General features: G+C 42.8%; 2 protein-coding genes across 3 annotated transcripts in view; both read left to right on the forward strand.

Moving 5' to 3' along the window:
- Positions 1 to 55: 55 nt before the first annotated feature.
- Positions 56 to 12697, forward strand: nln (neurolysin (metallopeptidase M3 family)). The gene is made up of 13 exons (XM_083929974.1): positions 56 to 207; positions 1547 to 1800; positions 3180 to 3328; positions 3798 to 3902; positions 5084 to 5186; positions 5266 to 5426; positions 7218 to 7353; positions 7738 to 8104; positions 8761 to 8962; positions 9061 to 9247; positions 9333 to 9461; positions 11508 to 11644; positions 12437 to 12697. Exons 1-13 carry the CDS (start codon positions 167 to 169, stop codon positions 12587 to 12589), a joined length of 2124 nt encoding a protein of 707 aa, XP_083786100.1. The 5' UTR covers positions 56 to 166; the 3' UTR covers positions 12590 to 12697.
- A 1922-nt stretch (positions 12698 to 14619) lies between these two features.
- erbin (erbb2 interacting protein) overlaps positions 14620 to 18934 on the forward strand; it is a 59084-nt gene continuing 54769 nt past the window's right edge. For both annotated transcript variants that reach the window (XM_083930485.1, XM_083930486.1), the window contains exon 1: positions 14620 to 15163. The gene's annotated coding sequence lies outside the window, so the exon portion shown is untranslated. The remainder of the gene's footprint in view (positions 15164 to 18934) is intronic.

Genomic DNA, 18934 nt, shown 5'->3' on the forward strand with positions numbered 1-18934 from the left:
GAAGTAAGGAGCCTTTGAAGGGAGAGTGCGAAGGGAGAGTGAAGTGAGGCTGCTGCTGTTTGGACCGAGCTACAGCAGGAAGGAAAGGAAGAGGAGAGAAGAGTAAGAGGAGGAGAAGAGTGTGTTGGTTTTTCTTTTGCACGTCCAAACGCATGACACCGCCGGCATGTGCGCGTTAAGAGCCGTGGTCTGCAGAGCGCTTTGCAGGTACGCTTCAGGGGAAACACACACTATGTGCCATGTTTTGAGTCTGTTTATTTAACACCTGTGCCACTTTCACAGTAACGCATCCATTGTTTTCTGTGGGACTTAATTACAGCACGCTACTCATTCAAAAAAAAGGGGAAGGGTATATTTATATTACAATGCTTCCTTCCGCTCTTGAAATTTTATAAGTTTTGGCAGCAATTCGTCATAGCTGCTTTATTATCCCACGCTTTTTACGACGTTGTTCTGGAAGGCTCTCCCCTGCCATGGCATGAAACCGGACACTGAGTGGCGGCGGGGAAAGGTCAGCCGCTTAGCGTGGAAAGAAATGCAGAGCACCTTTCAAGTGTGACCTTGAAGGATTTATCGCTTACACTAGAGCCACCTGTTCACTTCAGTCTGAGCTCTGGCAGTGGGAGTTGACCCAACACACCCCTCAGATCCCCTTAAATGCAGATGTTGAAAGTTTGGAGTGTGTTAAGTTCTCACAATATTAGGATGGAAGTATTTGATTCCCATCCCCCAGCCTCTATGTCTCATACTTTTTGTAGCAGTTTTTGCATTGAAACCATTTGTTAGTTACACAGAAAAACATTTCCTAAATTTACATATTAAAAAAACTCCAATACACCACTTTAAAGGTTAAATATGTAGAATCTTTAAATCAGAAATAACACACCCACGGGCGTTTTGAGGGGTACAGAATGGAAGTATAGTATCATCTCATCTCATCTTCAGCCTCTTATCCGGGGTTGGGTTGCGGGGGCAGCAGCTTTAGCAGGGGACCCCAAACTTCCCTTTCCCGGGCCACATTAACCAGCTCTAACTGTGGGATCCCGAGGCATTCCCAGGCCGGTGTGAAGATATAATCTCTCTATATCTCTATATTATATATCTATAAAAGAAATATCTTTAGTTTGAATTAATATTTGTTTTTTCTGACTGGTTTGACTGACTTTCTGTCACGTTCTGTTAACATTGTACCAGTCAGTAGCGTTGGGCATTGCGGGTTGCCAGGTTTGTCTGTTGTTTGGCGCAGCTACTGTAGGCTGGCACTGGGGGGGCAAAAGTGACCGGAGACTGGCAAAAACCAGAGTCAATTTAGGCCAAGCATTCACTCCATGGACTGAGATAAAGGAGTTCAACGATCAGTAAGCTAACTTTCATGTTTACTTAGCTGTAACGGCTAACGGCTAACGGTAACTGTCAGTCAAACATAAAACATGCAGGACAGTTGCCCTCCAGGAGCAGGACTGAGGAGCCCTGCTTTTGACAAATGTATATCCTAGAGGTGTCAATAGGACTCTGAATTTAAACTGGGATGTCTAAATCTTTACAGCGCCTCCAAAAGACCTCTCCTGAAAATGACCATCCAGAATGGGTCTGTGGTATCTGCCAGAGACTGCTCTCAGGCAGGAAACAAGAGAAACGGCCTGAGGTGGGACCTGAACCCGGATGACATAAGGACCATGACGGACAGCTTGATTAACAGAGTGAAGACTGTCTATGATGACATCGGATCTCTAAAGATAGAAAATGTTTCTGTTGAAAACACCCTGAAGGCCTTGGCTCATGCCAAGATGGATTATGCGTGTAAGTGTTTAAGGATATATCCAAAGATAATACACATTTGTCTTCTTGTCAACACATGAAAAAGACCAGAACCGACAAGGACTTGATCCCCCTACTAAATATTGTCTGTGTTGCCATAGAGCTTCATTGTTGTCCAAAAACACGGTCACTAGATTCTTTTTATATAGTCCGTCCCATATATTGTACGTTTAAAGCTGCGTTTCCACCAGGCAGTCCAGTTAAGTTTGTTAGACATTAAAACTGTTGTTTTCACCTTTCCATGAGCGTAAGTTGTAGGTAGTACCTGGTACTTTCTTTGATACCAAGCACTTTACAAAGGCATGTATTACTCAATGTAAATGCCAATGTAAGGCCATATCTTACAAAGTAAATTATACAATAAATGGTAAAATAACACAAGAGCCTACATAAATCTCACCTATAAGTAAGATCATTACGCCGTACCACATCAGAGGACACAAAGCTTTGAAATAAGGGGCGACTGTGGCTCAGATGGTGGAGCGAGTCGGCCAATTTCCGAAGGGTCAGCGGTTGGATCCCCACCCTGCCCTACCTGTGTCATGGTCGCCAACCTTGCCTCGTGTGAATGTGTGTGACTGCCGTATGTTTGCGGAGGTGGTCGGAGGGGCCGTAGGCGCTGATTGGCTGACACGCTTCCGTCAGTCTGCCCCAGGGCAGCTGTGACTACTACGTAGTTTACCACCATCATGTGTGGCTGTGTGAATGAATGGAACCTGGACTCTGTAAAGCGCCTTGAGCACTGAGAAAGACGCTATAAAAATCTAAGCCATAATTAAAATGAATGTACGGATCGACAGTAGACTAGGTCACTCTGATGTTCCACAGACTACAGTCCACTGATTGGTCAGAGCCTGCCATTTTTAAATAGTCCAGCTACAGTGAAAGGTGATCCAGGTTTTTACACAATGGCACACCGTACTGTAAAACTACATTGTACAATTCATTAAGTGCAGATGAGCGTTGAAGACGATGTCACAGCAGTTTCACGCAGTGTTGCTGGCGATGAGGGGAAACTATCCGCAAAACTGAAAAAGAAAAAACTACTGCTACCAAAAATGTCGGGCAAAGCAGAGCTGTACTATAGAGTTGAAGCATACATAGTCGTACCAAATGGGTATTCATCCGCAGATGAAAATAGTCCCCAACAAACACGCAATTTACAGACCTTCAGAAGGAGCACCTTTGGCGAGTGTAGACAAGAAACAGACCAACTCGTCGTTGGTTTTGGTCCTTTTTAATGGGATTTGGTGCCAGTAAACATATACATTAGTGTTATTTTTCTTCCTATATTTCCCAGTGTTGCACAAACCGTAATAGTAACATTCCTGGTGTCTCTTGTGTCTGCTCTGTTCCCGTAGCATCACTCCACGTTCTTGATTTCCCCCAGTACGTCTGTCCTTCTAAAGAGGTCCGAGCAGCGAGCACGGAGGCCGACAAGAAACTGTCTGAGTTCGATGTGGAGATAAGTATGAGGGAAGATGTGTTCAAGAGGATTACAGCCTTGCAGGTACGCCTCACTTCACATCACTCGCAACATGAGGGAAAGGGGGATCTAAAAAGTGTCACATCTCTAGTCCACTAAGATAATGAGGTCTTAAAGTAATCTCGCTGGAAAGAGACATGGATTTGAAGCTGATTATGTCGAATGTGTGAGAGGATTTGATGCATCTATCACAGCATGACAAGTACGGATGAGTTTCACATATTTTGGAAGCCCGAGGGCAACCAGATAGATGTGTGTGTGTGTGTATATATACCATACCCTCATTTGACCCTACCACTGGTTCTTATTTAGCTTGGGAAAGAAACTCTGATCTATACAGTGTTAGCCAGTGCTGTGTGTTTTTGGACACAGCAGGACTGGTTGGTGGACGTGCAGCATGAATAAAGGCGAATACATTTAGCCAAATGAAAAGCAATTAGTATGTACGTATATGAAGAAGTTTGTCTTTTGTGATCTCTTTATTTTTTGACAGAAAAAGCTCCAAGGCGACCTCTCTCCTGAAGAAAAGAGATTGTTAGACAGACTCGTCACATTAGGCAAGCGGAAGGGACTGCACCTGTCTAAAGATATACAAGAGGTAATCTGAGTATTAAAGCTACTGTAGTTTTGACCATAGAAATAAGAGGTATATTACATTAGACCAGGGGTGTCAAAGTGATCCAGTAAAGGGCCGTGTGGCTGCAGGTTTTCATTCCAACCAAGCAAGAACACACCTGACTCGACTTACTCAATCACCTGAACCGTCTTCACACGCTTGAGTTGTACGACCAGGTGTGTTTTTGATTGGCTGGAATGAAAACCTGCAGCCACACGGCCCTTTACTGGATCAGTTTGACACCCATGCATTAGACCCTTTCTAATTATGAAGCAGGTTGAGGTGCTGAATAAATACCCTGGAAGTATCAAAACGTTCAATCCACAGAGAAATGCACACAGCCAGTATTCAGAAACTGTGTCTTTAAACGAGCCGTCAGGACTTCCTGTACAGTTGTGATGTCACAACTATATTGTATGTATGTATGTATGTATGTATGTATGTATCCGGCTGTTAGGATGTGACGTAACACCCTTTCAAAATATGATTTGGGGTCCAAGCCGTTCCGAGCCTCTTCGACGTTGTTTGAACAGATCTGAGTTTTTAAAAAACAACGTAATTGTAATTTTACCTCTTTCTTATCGATGAAAGATGTCTAACTGACGAAAGAGGTGATCGTGATTGTTCACATGTTCGGCCGTTGTGGTCTGTTTAGTTTCATCGGAGCGTTTTGATCCGGAAATCGTATTTTGAAAGGGTGTTACGTCAAACTTAACAGCAGGATAGAATGTGCCGCTGCAGCACTGTTACAGTTATTCCCCTGCTGTAATGACGGTGCAGAGATGCAGAGGACCCAGAAACACTGACCGAACAGAGCAGGCTGGGCTTCTTTAGGGGGGGGCAGGTTAAAGAGACAGGCGCTAAAATGGAGCGTTTTGGACAGTATGAGAAAAATAATTCGTTTTTTTTTTTTTTACCTTAAAGCTTGAAACTCATCTAGTAGTAACCCAAAATACAAGTATGATCCTGAAAAGTAACAGTTATCAACAACAATTTGATCGTTTTAATAGCAAATAGCAAAAACAATGATAGCAAATGCAAGTCTTTTATTTTGAAGTCTGATTTACATGTGAATCGCAAATGCTACTTTGGGAGTAATCATGTCACACCCTGGAAATCGGTCGTAATCCTGCATTAACAATGTGCTCCGTTTGTCTCCCAAGGAAATCAAAAGAACCTCCAAGCTCATAAGTGAACTCTCCATAGAGTTCAACAAGAATCTGAACGAGGACAACACGTTTCTCGTCTTTTCTGAGCACGAACTGGGTGAGCTCACACGCATAAAACTCATACTGCCAATCTGCTTTGACCATTTCCATTTACGCTGTTGTCTTCTTTTGTTAAGGCGGACTAGCTGATAGCTATCTCAATGGACTGGACAAGACGGCGGACGGGCGGTATAAAGTGACACTCGAATACCCCCATTACTTTCCCCTGATGAAGAGGTGTCACAACCCTGAGACCAGGAGGCTGATGGAAACTGCTTTTCACAGCAGGTGTAAAGAGGTACGTCAACTGAAGGGGGATAGTAAATCTGTGTGTCCTTCACTCAGCCGTACACAGTGACACCAGCCTGTTTTTAACTGCAGTCGATGCATGTACGCCTGCAGCTCTGTCTGGAGAAGTTGTGACTTGAAATTCACAAATCCAAAAAGACACGAGGATCTAAAAGGAGACGAAGCAAGCACGTAATTATCGTTTGTAATTTTAACATTTGAGCCTCACTGTTTACTCCCCTCCCACTCCCCCCATAGCAGAGCCGTAATAATGGTAAATGGACTTATAAAGCGCATTTTCTAGTCTTCTGACTACTCAAGACGCTTCCACAGTGTTTGTCACATTCACCCATTCACACTGATGGCAGTGGACATCTACAAACCATCTAATCTAACCATTCACACCACATTTACACACCCATGCGCAGCACGGGGAGCAATTCGGGGTTCAGTGTCTTGCCCAAGGACACTTCGACATGTGGACTGGGGGAGGTGGGGATCAAACCGGCAATCTCTAGAATGGAGGACAGCCCACTCTCCCACTGAGCCACAGTCGCAGTATTAAATAACCAAACACTTCCTACCGCAAATAGCGCATCAAAAGCATTCAACTGGTGAAACACGAGGTGGAACCAGAAGAAGCAGCTTCAGTGAGCTGTTATATGAAGAGTTGCAGGCTGCACACCTGCAACTCCTCAGCAAGGTAAACGACCCCTTTGACCAGGGAAAGCTACTTGGGCCGTGTGCAGCTTGAAAAATCAGACTCTTGCTCGCAGAATGATGGAAAAGGGCCAATTATTGAATCACTTCTTGATTAAATCAACGTGGCTTTTTTCTTTTAGCTGCACTGTAAATGGATACTCCAGCTGCTCCTCTGTTGTATGTCTGGCAAAGTAGCTGCTCAAGGGGCATTTGCTTCCGCCAGACATCCTGAGCTCTGCTGCTAGGATCAACCTCAGGGGAATAACGTGACACGCTAGTTTGTCACAATGATGGTTAAATAACACTCTTAGGCTTGATTTAGGCATGGGAAAAACTGGCACGGGTCACACCTAACGATATCTGAATGAAAATGGGTTCTATGGATAACCACAAGTCTCCCCTTTACAGCTATTTTATAACAACTCCAGACAGTTTGGGGCCAGAAACATGCAGTTTCTCTCATGTAGTACATGTGTGTCATGAAAGTTAAAGTTTCTTCTAGTCAGACAAGTTAGTTGTATGTATGGTAAGGATGTCCTCTTACCTGTCCTTACCTGACTAGAAGAAAACTTTAACTTTCAAAAGGGATGAAGAAGACATTAGGAATACAATCGATACATGTGTGTTATTTTCCACTTCTTCTGAAATGGTGCATTTGAATATTTCTGCATGCTGACGTCCTGAAACAGTCTTGAAATGACATAAATTGGGTCTGACTGGAAAGATGAGCCTCTTATGGATTCAATAAGTCCCATTGTATTCATGTGTGATGTTAGTCTCCATAGAAACCATTTCATTGTAGTGAGTGAGACTTGAGCTGTCGTGACCTCTAGGAAAATCACGGCCTCGTGAAACTTTACAACCACAAACTAGAGACCTAGGGCGTTCAGAGGATGGATGGCAGTTGCCAGAACAGAAGTGCTTGCCATACAATTGCCAAAACATGAAATTCTTGAGGTGTCGACATATCAACCAGGACGGAAATCTCGAGTATTACAACTTTTAATTAGCAAAATTCGATATTTTGTGGAAATGCTCATATTGTATACATAATTACCTGATCTGCATATCTTAGTCACCTTTTTTTTTCTTCTTCCAGGCAAACACAGCGATCCTTGAACAACTGATACAACTGAAGGCAAAGGTCGCGCACTTACTTGGTTACAGTAGCCATGCAAACTATGTGCTGGAGATTAACATGGCCAAGAATGGAAGCAATGTGTCTGACTTTCTAGGTATGACACCTTTGACATGCAGCCTTTTCAGGCACACACGCGCACATACGACACGTGTGTCACCCGAGACTCACGACAGCTTTGCATTAGAGAAATAAACTTTATTTGACAGATGTATGAGACTCAACTAGAAGAGATATATGCTACACCCCATGCCTGCTGCATGTAATGTATGTTACACTGCATGCCTCTCTTACGGCTCGTGATCATGGTCATATATCACAAAGGGGAGAGGGGCGGAATGAGACCCACATCTCTTTAGAAGGGGCATGACTGATGTTAAAAACAAATGCAGAAATGAATGATGGGAGTCATAAAAACTCTGTGTTCATACTGGAAACTTAACCGTGACCACGACGACGTCTTTATCCTCCCTCTTCACAGACACATTCTATGAAACCCTGAAGCCCGTTGGAATCAAGGAGAGGAAATACATCCTCGCGCTGAAGAAGCGGGAGTGCCTGATGAAGGGCTACCCGTTTGACGGTCAGATCAATGCCTGGGACTTGCCCTACTACATGAATCAAGTGGAGCAGTGTAAGTTCGCCGTGAACAAGGACAAACTGATTGAGTATTTCCCGCTCGAGGTGGTGACAGAAGGACTGTTTGGAATCTACCAGGAGCTGCTGGGTCTCGCGTTCACAGAGGTGGAACGTGCTCATGTGTGGCATGAAAATGTCAAGCTTTTTTCAGCCCGGGACACGGAAACAGGAGAGGAGGTCGGCCAGTTCTACCTGGACTTGCATCCGAGGTAGAGATAGTCACCTTACGGCTAAATTCTTTTAATTATGGATGAACCTGCTGAATCTTTTTCTCTTTTTTTTCGATTCTTTGATTATTACATCTGTAGAATGTCAGGAGAAAGGCAATTACAATTAGAGCCAGACCAATATATCAGTCAGCCGATATCCTCTATTTAATGTATTTTTATTTCTGTTATTATTTAAATGGTTGATGATGTACATACAATGCATTGAGAAGTTATTTGTTTAAGAAAGCAGCCATCTGAGTACCTTTGCAGAGTCATATTGGTGGACAATCAAAGTAGAAAAGGCCTATTTTCATTCCAGCTCCAAAATTCACTATATCAGCAATTGGGGAATATTCCCTTCTTAAATCGTCGGGCCCTAAGGTAATGCTTTTCATCGCCTGTTTTCTCCACGCACTATCACATAAGACCGAGAAAAAGCAGCATATCTTCACATCTGAGAACAGGAACTAGGGAATATGTGTCGTTTGTGCTTTAAAAATGATAAATGTCAGCATTAGAAAGATTGCTGCTAAATTTATCCACCATCAAAGTTCTCCGTGACTAGAGCTCTTGATCTTTATAACCTCATCTGAGCTTTGTGTTAATGTTCAAATTCAGCCTCGCCACGTGACATTTGCAACCATTTCTTCCACCAGGGAAGGAAAGTACGGCCACGCCGCCTGCTTTGGGCTCCAGCCCGCCTGCAGGGGACCTGATGGGAACCGCAGGCTTCCAGTGGCGGCCATGGTGGCTAACTTTACCAAGCCCAGGAAAGGTTGGCCCGCTCTCCTCCAACACCATGAAGTGGAGACTTATTTCCATGAGTTTGGTCATGTTATGCACGAGCTCTGTTCTAAGGTAGGCCACTGTGAAGGCTGCATCAGAGTCATTTGCGTACTATGTGTTATATATTCATTTCATTGATAGAGCTCAAACTTTTCCTGTGTTTGTATCAGACCACGTTCTCAGAATTCAGCGGAACCCAGGTGGAGACGGACTTTGTGGAGGTGCCGTCGCAGATGCTCGAGAACTGGGTTTGGGAGAAGGAGCCTCTGAGAAGAATGTCTCGCCACTACAAGGACGGCACCCCGATCCCAGACAATCTGCTCGACAAACTGATCGCATCCAGAGTCGCCAACACCGGTCAGACACATGTTCACAAAATAAATAAACCTGTGCAATTTATACAGAAATCATGAGTTTTTGTTAACGTGTTTATCCTCCTCAGGGCTGATGAATCTGCGTCAGATAGTCCTCGGTAAAGTGGACCAGTCGTTACACACCAGCCCTCGTGCAGATACAGCTGCGGTGTTTGCGAAACACTGCCAGGACATCCTGGGTGTTCCTGCTACACCAGGTCAGTTTTAAATAGAAATGCCTCTGATTTTACCTAAAAAGCTGGTATCAATATCAGCGAGTATGCCGGTCCATGTACTGATCCGATACCCAGTAATTTAGCCCCCCAAAAAAAAGTTATATGTCATTCATTCTTTATATGCCAGAGCCAGATAATACACAATGATAGCAATCATATCACATCCATACAGGGTTTAGTATTGTAGCGGTAATCTGTATTGGCCCATACGCAAGTTCAGGTTTCAGAATCAGGAAGGTAAGAATGGTATGGGAACATCCTCAGTTTTAACATGATATTACATTTAGCTGACGCTTTTGTCCAGAGCGACTTCCGATAAGTGCATTCAACAATTAGGGAACAAACCAGAGGAGAGGGTTATTAAGTAAGTGCGGTGGCTACAAATAAGCCGATCTATAGAGTGCTACATATAAGTGCTGTTCTTAGCAAAGGTGCAGTCGAAAGAGATGCGTTTTTAGCCTGCGGCAGAAGATGTGTAGATTTTCTGCTCTCCGAACGTCGATGGGGAGCTCATTCCACCATTTTGGAGCCAGGACGGCAAACAGTGGAGACTTAGTCGAGTGACTCTGTGTTCCTCTCAGTGAGGGAGCGGCAAGCTGATTTAAAAAAACATGAAACATGAAAACTGAGTATGTTTCTAATCATCATCTAGGAGGAAGAAGAAGTACTTAAATTGTTAAATTTCAAATACAACTAGAAAATGAATTTTATGAATGCTGACTGCTGAAATTGCTAAGCATTGTTTAAACTTGAACTTTATTGTCCTTGCGGGAAAAGTTGTCTTGCAGCCAGGTAAAACATAGAAAACAAAGAAACATATGTACATATTCCGCTTCCTGGGCACCATCATCTCCCAGGACCTCAGGTGGGAGCCAAACATCAGCTCCCTCATCAAGAAGGCTCAGCAGAGGATGTATTTCCTGAGGCAGCTGAAGAAGTTCAATCTACCGCGGACAATGCTGGTCCACTTCTACACTGCCATCATTGAGTCCATCCTCACCTCCTCCATCACCGTCTGGTACGCTGCTGCCTCTGCCAAGGACAGGTGCAGACTGCAGCATATCATACGTTCTGCAGAAAAGGTGATTGGCTGCAACCTCCCTTCTCTCCCAGAACTCTACTCTTCAAGGACCCTGAGGAGAGCGAGGAAGATAGCTGCTGATCCCTCCCACCCTGGACACTATCTGTTTGAACCTCTCCCCTCTGGACGGAGGCTGCGGTCCATCAGGACCAAAACCTCCCGCCACAAGAACAGTTTCCTCAGGCTTTGGAATTCTGTTAAAGACACTTAACGGTCATTCGTTATATTAACGACGTCTGGAACTCATACGTTATATTAACGTACCCAAATCACAGGTTTATTAAGACACCCCCCCCCCCCCCCATTTCACTGGACACTTTAACTTGCACACTACCACCTGCACTGGTCATGCAAATACACTCACTTATATTTCATGTATATAATTCAATGCTATATGTTTAGTTTGCTTGTGTTCATGTTTATATTTATGTAGGCGCTGTCAAATCAAGTCAAATTCCTTGCAATGAAAATTGCCTGGCAATAAACCTGATTCTGATTCTGACATAGACTGATAAAATACATGAATCTATCAATAGAAACCTACAGTATCCCAACGCCAAAGCCATCATCAGTTAAAGGGAAACCAGAAAAGCTGGAAGCTAACTTTAATAACTGTCCGAAGGTGGAAGTTGAATTGAAGTAACTGAAAATGTGTACTTCAGAAAGCAGAAACGGTCGGGAAAAAAGTTGAATACAGGCACACGGATTTGACATTTGAATAGTTTCTTTAGCTGAAAGAAGCAGCAGGTGACGGAAAAACGTACAAAAGAAGAAGTCATAATAAAAAAGATTAGAATAACAATACGTGAATGCTGCCGACTCACACTAATAAATACCCCACTGTGGGTTTGTGTCGCATTTCTTTTGTGACCTTTTTTTTGCACCGCGTGTTGAAGATTTGTACCAAAGACCATTTTGATGTGCTAACAAAGGTCTTTTCTCCCCAGGCACCAACATGACAGCCAGTTTCAGCCACTTGGCCGGAGGTTATGATGGTCAGTACTACAGCTATCTGTGGAGTGAAGTCTACTCCATGGACATTTTTTTCAGTCGTTTCAAAAAGGAAGGCATCATGAATCCAAAGGTGGGTGTGATTATTCACATTATTAAATCATCATATATACTGTACGTATTTTGGTTTGGTTTGGTTTCATTTATTGTCAACAATGTGGGAATTTGTCAGCAGGACGGCAACAACAACAGCAACACTTACACCAGGGGTCTGCATCCTTTACTATCTAAAGAGCCAGTTTGCCTCCTCTTCCACCAGATACAATTTGTCTGGAGCCGCAAAACATATTTGATGTCACAGCTTATAAAGGTTTATATATAGTTACTGTTACCTGGCATTATCACCTGTCCTAAAACTGTGGTTGTTCGCTAATTTCTCACCACATATCAAGCACACAGGTAAGCCATCATCATGTGAAAGCAAATTAATATGTCCACGAAACACTATTTAACTTCACTAATAGCCGTACACCAAGGATGTGACGCATGTTTTCACGTAATATTTTTTTAATATCACCTTGAACTTCAAGATCAAATGTGTTCCCTTGTCCACTGTGCAAAAAAAACAGGTTATTTACACATTGAATTTTTTGCCAAAGCTACGGGGAGCCACTGATAAGGGGCTGAAGAGCCGCATGCGGCCCCGGAGCCGTGGGTTGCAGACCCCTGACTTACACGCAAACACCCTCAGGGCAAAAAGCAGGACAGCAGTGGCAATAACAATAAAAACGCATCAGTGGGACACGGTGTTCAGTGCTCCAATGGCATTTGGGATGAAGGAATTTTTAAAAAATATTACGATTTATATTATATCTGTTTACTGGTAAGCGTACATCTCACTTTTTGAGGGAATTCTCTTCTTCAGGTTGGAAAAGAATACAGAAGGGTGATCCTGGAAGCTGGTGGCTCTGTGGATGGCATGGACATGCTGAAAGCCTTCCTCGGCCGTGGCCCGTGCCAGGAGGCCTTCTTTCAGTGCAAGGGACTGATTAAGTCACAGGAAACACAGACATTGTAATCTCATCTCATCTCATCTTCAGCCTCTTATCCGGGGTTGAGTCGCGGGGGCAGCAGCTTTAGCAGGGGACCCCAAACTTCCCTTTCCCGGGCCACATTAACCAGCTCTAACTGGGGGATCCCGAGGCGTTCCCAGGCCAGTGTGGAGATCTAATCTCTCCACCTGGTCCTGGGTCTTCCCCGAGGCCTCCTCCCAGCTGGACGTGCCTGGAACACCTCCCTAGGGAGGCGCCCAGGGTTCATCCTTACCAGATGATCCTGAACCACCTCAACTGGCTCCTTTCAACGCTAAGGAGCAGCGGCTCTACTCCGAGTTCCTCACGGATGGCTGAACTTCTCCCCCTCAGACATTGTAATTTGATATATTATTTAAGAGGCTTTGTCGTCAAAGCGAGGTATATTTTGAATTGTCTGGATACAGCTCCACGTCAGTAGAATGAAAGTTTTGCTTGAAGTCTATTATCACAGCGTGTAAGTTTTTCTACTTGCTGATTTGGGAATGCAAGCAAAATGCATCTTTTTGGAGTTTTATAGTGCTGTTTGGCAACCGCTTCTTAAACACGGTCTTAAAGCTGCGCGTGTTAAAGGTAAGGTGGCTTACAAACCTCACTGTGAGTGCCTGTGGTAAATCTATATCACTTCCCTCCTTTTACAAGGAATGGGTTCTTTTGTGATGACGTATCTACAGACGCAGATCAGCAAATGTGTTCAGTATCATATTGTGGCAGAAACAGGTTTTCATATTTGGGGGGCCTGTTTATTTAAAGGTCCCATATTTTAAAAAGTGATATTTCCATCTCTTTTCAGCCGGCGGCTCAGTAGTTAGAGCTGTCGCCCCATGTAAAGAGGCTGAAGGTCCTCGAGGCAGCGGCCGCGGGTTCGACTCAGACCTGCGGCCCTTTGCTGCATGTCTCCCTCTCTCTCTCTCGCTCACCCCATTTCCTGTCTGTCCTATATAATGAAAGGCTTGAAAACTGCCGAAAAACCCTTAAAAAAATGCTGTGAAAGTATCAAAACGCTCAATCCACAGAGAAATGCACACAGCCCGTGTTCAGAAACTGTGTCTTTAAACAAGCTGTGAGGTCTTTGGTACGGTTGTGATGTCACAACGTTACTATATCTACTGTTTTAACCATTTTGACAATAAGTACATTTATTTGTCTTTTTTTTTCCAAGCAAGAAAGCCAAATATGACTTAACTCCATCTGCTTTATTGTCCTGTACTGGTAAATTGAATATGGAAGTTGGCTGGCCCAAACATGTAGTTTGAGGACTTTGGGCTTTTTGAAAATAATGATAAGCATTTTGACTATTTTGTGACACTTTATAGCCCTGATGAATAATGGAAAAAAATAATCTGCAGATGACTAAACAGTGTAAAAATGATTATTTGTTGCATATCTAAAACAAAACAAGGAGAATAAAGGGCACAAACACTCAGTGTAAGCTCTCCCATGGCAAGTATCTATCCATTTAATGCTGAAATATACAAGGGCGTTTTGTTTTATAATAAAAAAAACAATAACACATAACAATACGAGTATGATCCTGATAATGAACATAATATGGGACCTTTAAAATCTCCCCTGTAAGGAATACAAATATAAACTCACCAGGGGGAGCCACATGATAGCAGATGCTGGTGTGCGAGTTTAACATAAGAGAAAAATGAATTATCCACTTTGTGTGCTGAGAATTACAATTTTAAATGAAATAAAATACTTTCTGAATGTCATGCATGGTCAAACTGCTGTAAATAGTGCTAAAAACCTGTGTATACATGCAGATAGTTATAAATAAAATGTCTTTTTCTTTAAGCCTGCTTCAGTCTGGAGAAAATACCTATGTTTGGACTTAATCAAGAGGTAAATAACATGTCAAGAAATTGGATTGAAGGAGATACAGGGGTGAGAAATGAGTGTGGGGGAGATAGTGAAAGCATCAGTAGGTGTAGCTGTTGGAGGCAGCTTCTTGTGGTGGACAGCCTCCTCCTCCTACATGTAGGCGCACCAGAGGTCGCAGAGAAGAAACCCCACCGCTTCATGTTGCTCTCACAAAACAGCCTCAATGTCGCTTTCCACTCGGCTCTCGTCAAAGCTGCATGATTTCAGAGGAAAAGGGGAATTTTGAGTTAAAACATCTGGGTGAGGCGCACTTTGGGATGAAAAGGTTTCGACGCATTTTTTTGTTTTTTTCTGTATTTCCTTGCTGAATGTCGTGGACATTTTGGATTTTTTTTTTAATGCTCTCTTGTCATTTAAGTCTTAAGTCAATTTAAGGACATTTTCCCCGCATTGTGTTCAGTTTGTTTTGAGTAGGGTAAACACTTTTTGAGCGTGAGAACAACCTGAGGACTAAACAACTTGAGGACGGCTTTATTGAGGAGGAATGCGCGTGCTGGGCCAGTTGCTCTTTAAGGGGGCAACATTAGCTTAGCTGCTAACACTAGCAACCCCCTATTTAAAGCTGTAAAAGCTAGCTAATGCCAACGTCTTTGCGTGTTTTTTGGATGGTATCACCCTAACACACAACCCGGGCATCATTAAATGAGACACCGACTCGACAAATAATTGAGGTAAGTATTTTTTGTTACTGCTTCTTGTCTGTGGGGCCCCATGCTAACATGCTAACGGCTAGCTGCGTATAGCGTTGTGCCGTTGACGTCCCATTCTGACGCTGTCCCGACTTGAGTTTTTACACTAATTCAGTCCGTTTTAGCGCTGAAATTATAAAGGTAGAGCCTCTTTATGAACTACATCGATTTAGTTATGGTTGTGTCCACATTCCCGTTCATGTATAATGTATAAATAGTGAGTTTTTGGACGGTAACAAGAGATTTGAAGCAGCTGTCTGTCGGCCAACAGCTGTACATGGCTGCCCCATTTGCAGTGTCGCTTGGCTGCCTCTTATCTTATCTTATGTGGAGCGACCAGAATGTCCAATATAACGCAGTCTAGTACATTTAACTAGTAACATGGGTGTATTTTGCTGCCATCTCCGATATCTTTAACGTAGCAGCTGCACCGCAACAACAGCAGCAGCAGCAGTCGCATCTTTTGTTGCGGAGCACCTTCGGCTCATCGACGGACCCGGGATTAGTCTTCTGCTGCACACACTCAACATATCGGCGTTTTCATTTTCTCACCACTTCACTAATCACATTACTACTCCCCCCTCCACTTAACTCCAATGTAATTTAATCCTGTTAGGATTGCAGATAGATGCGGAGCTAATCTGTTGGTTAGATTTCAGGATTTTTTTAGCAAGTCCATCCATGCCCCTCGACTTGTTGTTGTTTTTACTGTTGTTTGTTAATCATCTCTCTGGGAAAATGCTGAAATATCAAGTAAATAACAGGTGCAAAATATCAGCAAGCATGAGGTTAATTTTTTTCCCATCTATGTGAATTACATCCGTGAGTGCTTTGTGGTTTTAACACCGATGACAGCAGGGCTTGTGTTTGCAGCCGACTGTAAACAGAGCTAGACATATGTATGCTTCTGTGTAGATTATATGACTTTGCAGCACAATGCAAACCCATCTCAGCTGCCCCTCGAAAGTGACAGAGTGGGCTGTTCTGTGTTGCCTGCCAAAGTCAAACAGAATATGTTAAGATACAAACCCTGCAGGTATACATTAGGCAGAAGAGTGTCCTTCAGAGTGCACGTTGAAGTACAGGAAAGGGCTTTTGTGCTGCCTTTAAAACTCAAACCTTGAATTTGATGACTGGCATTGTTGTGTAGTTAAACACTTACTGATTAGCCTTCAAAGGCCATCCTCGCTGTTGTACAATGTAAACAAACTCTAGACCATATCAGATGCCGCTTGTCATTGTTGTAGGGCCATAATCTCAGAGCAAGTGGCCATCTGTTTGTAGATGGTTATCCAGAGTTATTCCTAATAATATTGACTGATGATATCACGCGTAAGGTAACATTTTCAGTGTCTCTGGAGTTTGGGGTTATGTCCTCACTGTATAAACTCTTCCGCCATCCTTTCCACATTGCAATTTTATTGATCTTTTACATACACTGCATGGATCACATACACAGTCTTAGTGCAGTGCTTTCTATTGAGGTGTTGGTGAACATTTATTTTTTATCAAGTTCCTCCTATGATCATTTACAACAGACTATTTCTAGAATGGAGGATAAGGTTCACCCTAACAGAGGCACTCTACTGCACTGTCCTTTTCTCACACTCGTGCTAAAATAGCACTGTTACAGATACACTTGCCCAACACTTTGTTTTGCCACTTGGAGACGGAAAGAAAGCAAAGACTTGACAATAGCCTTCGAGTTTCCTTATCTCCATTATACACCAATGAATGTTACACTGGCTCCTTAATGTTTAATCCAAAGTCCATAATGCTCCAATTGTGAGCCCCCACCCCCATCTCTATATCTTACTTTTGAATAGGACAAATTAAACTCTTTAAAGGATTAAACATTGGTCAGCCCGGTTGAAACTGTTTTTCCAAACCAACCCACTAAATGTTTTGTTAAACATGATTTTCCTTAATGGCAATATCCTTTTTTAAAAGCCTGATGAAATGATATCTTTACTTCCTTAAGGTGACGTTTTCCTGTTGAAATGGGACACCGTGAGTGATCGTCTTGAACTCTGAACCAATGGGATATAACTTAATGAGAGAACAGCTGTTTGGTTTGGGTCAGAAGGGAGTTCTTGAAAAATAGTCTTAAATGGAGCTTTTCCTGTCTAGTGTTGGCGTTAAATGACTGCTAACCAGTGCTGTGAGCAAATATGTGAGTATCGCTGCAGCTGTAGGTGTGACTATTGACACTATATCAGATAAGGAAGCTTTCTTTTTCAGCTTCTTTAATGTTACTGCTTGTGTGTGTGACCATATAAGTCCACATTTCCTCTCCTAACTTCAGCAAGTCTAGCCTTGACCTGATTCCTGTGCTTTTCCTACCCTAGAGAAATATGCTAGAGCAATGTGTCAACAATGAAGCTGTTGACATGCACCGAAGAACACGTGTTTAATGACTAAATACTCATGTGACGTTGACTAGCTGATGGTGCGATAGTGAAGAAACCTATGAGAAAAAACGTCAGGTCAGGAAATGGGACGGTGTATTCTGGTGGCAGCAGTAGCAGTTTACTGTGTGAATGTCCCAGTATGTATTTAGTGTGTAATATATTGCAGCTAGCTGGACGGGGACTTTGTCTTTGTGTCAGTTTTCTGTGTTGATGGCACAAATAAAGACATCCAAAATTAAAACTAGTTAAAGCTAAATCTTTAATAGGTTGCCATAAGATAGCCTTCACATTGACAGATTGTATTTAGTAGGTGCACTGGAATTTATTTGCCCTATAGAAAAATTTTATTTGAAAAAAAAGAGGCTTAGCTCTTGTTGCATGAGCAGCCCATCCCTTCTGTACAGGTGCGAGCTGTTGCACGTGTTCATTTCACTTTTGAATAATTGGTGAGCTTCACTTGTCTATACTAATGATCCTTAAAGAGCAAAAATGTTTAGTCCATGAATCAATAACTTGATAGACAAAAAACTGTTCACTATTGTGATGATCCCTTAAATTTTTCATGTCACTTTTCAATCAAACAATTCGATCTTTGCTGCTTTTTTGTCCTCTGTGGTTTTGGACTGTTGATGCTGAACTTTAGGACATTGTGATGAGCATTTTCATGAATTTTCTGACATATTGACTTTATAGACTTCGTGATTAATGGAGAAAATAATCTGCAGATTAGTAATCTATAGTGTAAATATTTGTTACATATCTAGAACTGACTCTTTCTTAAATCAGCTTAATAAAAAGGCACCAAGACTCAGTGTAAGCTCTCCCATTGCTGGTAGAATTTAAGGACCCATCCGTTGTTTAATATTGAAATATACAAGAGTGTTTTTGTTTTATATCAACACCACATCACCACCAATAAATCGCCAACATGTGGGAAAGCAATGCGTCAGTGTAGAGATTGGGGACATGTGTGCTTTAGTGGAAACTTATCCAACTAGACCACGGTAATATTAGCCTCAGATCTCTTATTTTAATAAGCCACATTTTTAAGTTGGACGATGTCTGTTCTGAGCATCAGCAGCTTCTTTGGCGTTTCTAAGAAACACCAACAGTGTAATTGTACATAGAAATGTTCGCACCTCATTGCAGATGCTAAAGATAGTGTCTTGTGCCTAGTGTGTCAAATGTACCTGGCACTTTCCTCGTCCATGTAGTCATACTTTTTAATCTTTACAAGTCAGTGAGGGGAAGACGGAGCTTGCCCCTTCCATTTCTGGTGTATGTCACGTCTATTCCAGTTCGGCTATGAGAGAGGGAGGGTAAACACAGTGTTGTCATTGTC

Source organism: Echiichthys vipera, assembly GCF_963691815.1.
Source record: "Echiichthys vipera genome assembly, chromosome: 16".
Classification (NCBI taxonomy): domain Eukaryota; kingdom Metazoa; phylum Chordata; class Actinopteri; order Perciformes; family Trachinidae; genus Echiichthys; species Echiichthys vipera.